General features: G+C 47.8%; 1 protein-coding gene across 1 annotated transcript; it reads right to left on the bottom strand.

The window, feature by feature from the left end:
- Window positions 1-1,104: 1,104 nt before the first annotated feature.
- paqr9 (progestin and adipoQ receptor family member 9) lies at window positions 1,105-5,420 on the bottom strand. The gene has a single exon (XM_079757608.1). It carries the CDS (start codon window positions 4,216-4,218, stop codon window positions 3,058-3,060), a length of 1,161 nt encoding a protein of 386 aa, XP_079613734.1. The 5' UTR covers window positions 4,219-5,420; the 3' UTR covers window positions 1,105-3,057.
- Window positions 5,421-6,987: the final 1,567 nt, after the last annotated feature.

The raw sequence follows: 6,987 nt of genomic DNA, 5'->3' as shown, positions 1-6,987 counted from the left end.
ATGTAAGTAATTTATAAAATAGATACAATTAAAGATGTCATGTGTCCACGTGTGTCGTCATGAGAACTAAACGGTCACATGTCTACTATAAACCCACAATTGCTACACGCGGATATAATAATTAAATTACCAATCAAAGTTTATTCTTTCTTCATATTGGTCCATTAAATGTTTATTTGTTCAGTTAACCATCGTTGCACTAGACTGGCTCCGCCCGCCTAAGTTCTTCCGCTCAATTTTCATTTCTCTACTCTTCAGTACTACGTCTGGGTCTGCGGTATATTCTTGGGTTTTCTCCGTCCAAATTGTGTGCGTCCAATCAGCGAACAGAGGGAGTGGCTGAGAAAAATGACGTTAAAGTGAGCTCTCGTTGACGGACATCTTCACGCACGGTGTTTGGTTTGTTTACAGCGTGCGCGCAACGTGATCCCCGGCTGAACGTTAGCGATCGATTGGTTATTCAGATCCAGAGTGACACTGGGCAGATCCAATATTATTAAACTTCAACAGACTCCCGCCGTCAAGTGCGTTAACGTTTGTCAATTGAGTGGGTCCAGACTCCCTGTGCAAATGAAATGAAGTACGAGTGTCTGGCAGGACCAGGCTATCGTTGTAGGGCACTGCAGTCGTTTATTCAAATAACCGTGTTTCTTTCGCCCTCTTGTGGTACATGCAAGCATGTACAGCTATGTGTCTGAAGTACCAACTTTCACACGCTGAAGTAAAAAGATGGGATGGTTTCGCACGTAAGGCGGTGCTGTACCGCAGCCTTTTTACCTTGCTTGTTTTAACTGTCAAACGCCCGTTTCACCCCTATATATATTTCACTGTCGAATGGTTTCAAGTTTCACTTTGTAGATCTGAGCTTTTAACAAAGAAACGGAACTAAGCTACTTCCTTTCTGGTCGCTAGCAGGTTGTGGCTGACATGTACTTGCAAATCTTTGCTTGGGTGAGCCTCAAAAATTTGAATTATTCAAACCTGACTCAAGGACCACAATCTGTGACTGCATGCAGGGTCTTGAATGTGTTCATGTGCAACTCTCTCGGACCACCGTGCAGTAAAGAAAAGCATAGACCACACCTGTGTCAGAATTTGCACATTTATTTAAGGTACAATAGTGATCTAGTCCTTGTGGTTTATTTGTACACGGCAATGAAAATATGGATTAATTCATTGTCAGCATGACAACACATCTTTAAAATATGTTCATTCGTTAAAGATTTGGAAATAGTAAAAATAAAACATATTTTTCAGTCTTCCTATTTTTCAGTCTTCCTGAGTACATTACAATGAAAAGTACAGCAGTATGTCGTCTGGACGTATACCTACTCAACACAGGTTGATAATCCATTGGTTCAAGTCCTTGGGTTAAACATGAGTTCAAAGGTGTTCAGGTCAATCCCTCGCAAAGCCAGCCAACTTTTGTGAACAAACTCAAATTGGTTCAACAGGGTGGACAAATTAAACATCATCACAGCTTCGAGCAAAAAACATCATTTTGAAATGTCCATTTTCTTTTAGAAATGGTGACCAAGCAGGTAGGCATTTATAGTTTGTCAATCAGAAGATTGCACAACCGCAACAACAACTGTAATGTTGAGACCTGTAAGACCAGGACATCACATTTATTATTTCAACAAAACAGCAGTTTCCAAAACCTATCCTCTAATCACAACATCCATATAATATGGACCCATGTTGACACGTTGTGGTAAAACTCTGAGGTCTGCGTTCAACAGCAATATCAAACAATATGAAATATTGTTTTTACAGTACTCGCAAGGTTCATTATTAAAGGATTATTTCGACGAGCTTTAAAGTGCCTTATAACAGGATACTCAACAAACATAACATGTGGTTCTCTGAAAAACTAACCACTCAAGATGGCTGTTCAGAATATTGTTGCACAATCATTATTTAGCAAACAGTGATATAGGAAGGGAAAACATGGTCAAACAGGACACGCAATGTGTTTTTCTTTTGCATTTTACATGCAAAAATTGAACAATATTGCTATTCCATCCCAACCTCCTAAGAAACATGCCAAATGACAGCAATCTATTAATAGCAGCTTTTCATCTTCTGGCCTTTCGTCTGCGTAAAACATTAATCACAAGTTTTCTGGACAACAACATAACATACATTGATTCATTGCACTATAGAAACAAAGAAACGACATGTTAACGCAATCGGTTAGCATTGTTAAGCGGTCACACATGCCACCATGGCTGCTCAGTGTGTTTAATAACGGGGCATGTGCAACCGTGGAAGCAGCTAAATGGACATGATGTCTATCTGACTTCCTCTTTGGGTAAGAGAGAGGAAGGGAAATTAGACTTTGGGTTGCTGTTTTTTTGTGAACTCGACATGTGATAGGGAAGTGAGCACGATGGGCAGAAACCAACAGTCAACAAATTATTTATAAATTAATAGAAATGTCAAAATATCACGATTGCGCAAAAGGAAAATCTAAAAGTTATATTAAAATGCATATAACTAATACTATCCTTTTGTAAGTGAACAGCAGTTTCTCAGACAACACACTTTACTAATATGAATCCACTGCAGCACAAAAGGTTCCTTCCTTGTCGACTGCATCATCTCACATTCCTGTTATTCCCAACATTCAAACCTTTGAGGATGAAAATAGGACGTGCCCTGCTCAAGGGACAAGTGAGGAGTCCGATAACGGTCTGTGTGTGAAGACAAACTTCCTTTAATTTCATTCAGCTGTCTGTGCAAAGTTCCCTTTGTGAAAACTCTGAAACAGAGACACTCAGACTGGTCAGAATACCAGGGGACCAAAACCTGCATAGTTAATTGAAAATTAAAGTGCACCGTTTTGTGTGTGTGTGTGTGTGTGTGTGTATGTGTGTGTGTGTGTGTGTGTGTGTGTGTGTGTGTGTGTGTGTGTGTGTAACCGCACGAGTCAAAGATCCATTCAACCGCCTCGCAAATTGTCATGGAAAAAAAAATCATCACTGCACAACAAATTAATTGTTGCGCGCACGGCAGTGTGTGTGTGTGTGCGTCTCTCGTCGCTCCCTCACTCCCTCAGTGACATTTGTGGCCCTTGGGACCCTGTCGCGCCAGCTGGTCCCTCTCGGCTCCGTAGATCCTCTCGGCGTGCCAGGAGAACCAGCCGATGATGGCGGCGATGGTGGCCTGCAGCAGCAGCATCACCCCGTAGGTGGCGGGCGCCGTGGGGCCGGGCAGGGCCGTCAGGGCGGCGGCGGCGGCGGCCTCCTCGGACAGCGCCAGCATGGGCCGCAGCAGCACGGCGCGCACCTCGGCCTTGATCATGTGGAACTCGTCCAGGATGGACAGGAAGGTGCAGCAGTGGAACCACTGGTGGCTGTGGCCCCAGATGTCGAAGCGTCCCGGCACCAGCCTCTCGGGCACCTTGCTGATGTTGAACACGGCCGACACCACCAGCCACAGGCAGTGGCGGTAGAAGTAGCCGGCCATGGAGGCGGACGAGGCGAAGGAGGCGGACGCCGGCGGGTACGGCGAGCGGGTCAGCAGGCGGTAGAAGATGGGCGTGGAGGAGACGAGGAAGGGCAGCAGGAAGACCAGCGTGCGGATGAGGTAGCGGTGCCGCCGCCAGCGCTGGCGCGTGTTGCAGCAGGACAGGATGCAGATGATGGCCACCACGCACGAGCTGGGCACGTAGAAGGCCTCGAACAGCGCGCCCGCGTCGGGACACCCGTACGACGCCAGCGGCGGCTCGGGGCTTGAGCCGTTGGCGGCCCACCCCTGCCCCGTCTCCAGGACCCCCGCCCGGGGGTGGATGTAGTAGTAGTACGCCAGGGAGGAGCCCACGGTGTAGGCGCTGATGGTGCCGTAGTCCACGAAGAAGCACACCTCGCGCACCACCAGGGACATGGAGTTGAGCAGGTGGGCCAGGCTGCTGGCCGCCAGCAGGAGGAGCACGCCCAGGACGTAGTTCCACAGCGGGTAGAAGAAGGGGTCGCCGGGGGGGGGCGCCCCGTCCCACCAGAACACCTCCACCAGGTGGTAGGCGAACACGAACACGGGCAGGAAGTGGGTCCAGAAGTTGCCCGTCTCGTTGGTGGGCCGGAGGGCCGACAGCAGGCACTGGCGCAGGGTGTAGGTGGGGAAGCGGTAGCCCGTCAGGATGTAGCTCTCGGTGACGCGGGCGGGCACGTCGGCGTGCCCCAGGAGGGGCGGGGCGTCGCGGCGGTCGAGGAACATGGTGGTCGCGATGTGCGACGTGTTAATATATTATATATATTATTATGCGTTTATTCTTGCAATGCGCTTTTTTAGCGGTTATTGCTTGAAGTCTGGAGACTTTGGCTTTGGCTCCCCGGTGGCTAATGAGCTGCAGATATGTGAGCCGTGTGATTGGTCGAAGCTTCCTGGGTCGTAAAGAGGAACTTTACCCTCTGCTGTTATAGTGCCCTGCAGGCCCTTGTTTCTCAGACCGTTTGATCTGCTGTGCTTCAGTCCAAAGGTCATTTGTTTATCACACGTGCCACATGTGAGGGCTTTTTTCAAGCCTGTTAATGTAATTATCCGTAGAAATGGTCAGGTTTGACCATTACAGTGTAGATACAAGATTTCGATGTTAGGGGTAAAACATTGCCTGCCTTCATTTTCTTTTCTTTTTTCTTAATGTAAAATACACATAAACTGATCCTGGTGTTAGTCACGCCTGTATTTTTCTGTCAGATTTTGCATCAAATATATTTGTATGACATGAATCAGCAGTGTAGCAGCATTCAGCTCCGCCGGTATGTAGGTCATGTGGGCACGCACTACCAGCTGCCATTGCCAGGACCTACCCCGTATCGTCCCTTTTATATATACATGATAGTCCTTCCCGGTGTCCTCGTCGCCCTGCCTGCCAATTTGTCACTCGATTTGTTCTTGGCAGGGAAGCTGAAGAACACAAAAAAAAGAAGACCGATGAGCTTGCAGTGTAGATATCGCTCTTTTCTTACGACCAAGAAAGAAAATATAGCAGAGGTAGATCGCACAGGCACAAAGTCTATTTGTCACCACGAACCGCTCTTTTGGAGTGTGTATTAGCGTCCAGCCGGCGTTTGTCCTTGAGTCACAGCGCTGTATCCTCCTTGAACGGATAGGTTCTGAACTCGGAGCGAGTCCTTCACACGCTATTGCCTCTGTCGTCCTTGACGGTGAAAAAATAGCGGAACGGCTCCTCGTTGCGGGACGCCCAGCTTATCTATCACATGCAGTACCTCTCTCTCAGAGCCGTCGACGTCCAAGAGGAAAGGCTGTAGTGGGCTCCGGCCAGCCAGGTCATTCATGCCTCGTCTGTGATTCGGATCTCTGCTTAGAATGCGGCGGACGTCCTCCCTGGGTTTAATCCTCCTTTCTACTACAACGCGTTGTTGCGCGTCGCCCCGGTATTCGCTTGCGTTTTCCAAACCCTCAAACCCAGAGCCAGCGGTCGAGCGAGGACTTGCTTTAGAGCGAACCTCATTTGCATAGGGGGTAACTTGTGTCACTGACGTCACGTTCTGCAAAGCGAAAGATGCGAGCGCACTGGGAGTTGAAGGGGGCCTCCTCCGTTCAATGGGACGCTCGTAAAGAGGTGACTGGAATGTTGCGTTGAACACCACCGACCCGGTGTGTGTCCCCAGGTTGTAGGCGCGATAATAATAAAAATACAAAATATACATTTTTACTTTATAATACAACTGTACGGCTCAGAATAAAAAAACTGGATGTATTGCTGGATGGCTGATAGTCATTCGTTACAGAGGTAATCAGTGACCTAGGCGTGATGTGGAATCCATATAAATATGCGTATTTACAGATATGCACAAAACTTCATTCATGATTTGAAAAAAAAAGTATTTGTTTGTACAATACAGGATGTCATGACATGCACCCTTGCCCTTATAGGATCAAGAAGCAAGTTACCCCCCCCCCCCCCCCCCCCGGTGAAGCCAAAACATGCCTAGACCCTCCATTAACACATTTCGATGCTGCCGTGTTGTGTTCCGGATGAACGTAATAGCATACAGCCGCAGTCTTCCTCTCAGTGCTATCGATATGCACCGACAAGTACAGTGTCGCCAGGTTTCCGCTCCTAGCTCTGACACATCCACTCATCCTGGCAGAGAATCAATTGGCAGGTTCCCTATCTCGGTCAACAGACCGGTCACATCCGCAACAACATCAAACAAAATCACGTAGCCTACTGACTACCTGGGCTATTGTCTTGTACTTTAAGTAGAAGATGAAGCGTTGGAGTAACTGAGAGAGAGAGACAGATTGAGAGCAGCAAATGATCGATGCCCTAGAACCATTAGCTGAACAACACGACTGCGATGATTTGCACAACAAACCAATAAATGCAGTTAATTTTGCCATGTAATTACATGCATGCCCTCTGGAAATGTTCCCTGGTCGTACTCACCGCCAATATTTACCTTTGTGCAACACTTGGCTGAGGTGGATATGACTATGAAATGTTTGAGGTTGCATCCTGTTTGTCTATTTGTCTGTCCGTCTGAATAGCCTTACAGAAAAGGCTAAATAAATACTGCACGTTGGTTTTTTGCGCGGCAGTTCCTGGTATCAATTACCTGTGACAACATGGTGACCATATTTAAGTTACACTGGATTTTGAACCGTATGTAAATAGTAATCCATCCCTTCCGTGGAAGCAGGTTGTCTCTGGCAGTGATGCGCAGCGGGCAGTCGAAAGGGTTGATGAGGGCTGGAGAGAGGGCTCCACTGGTGGCCTGGCTCATCACCTGCACGCTGCATTGGCAGATGAGCTCGTCCAGCTCACAGATATAGGCAGGGAACCCAAGAGACTGGGAGGGAAAGGTCAGTCCTGCGTGAGCTAGCCACACATGTGAGTAGCTAACATGCTAGATATTTGGGGTGAGTGGTTTATTACCTGGAGTCTGGGAAGGGTGCTGTGCCAATATTCATGAGGAGGAAAATAAGGATCGAAACCTGTGAACGAGCACACACAGA

The sequence above is a fragment of the Pollachius pollachius genome (assembly GCF_949987615.1).
Source record: "Pollachius pollachius genome assembly, chromosome: 20".
NCBI classification, from domain to species: domain Eukaryota; kingdom Metazoa; phylum Chordata; class Actinopteri; order Gadiformes; family Gadidae; genus Pollachius; species Pollachius pollachius.
This window is presented reverse-complemented; position numbering and strand designations above follow the sequence as displayed.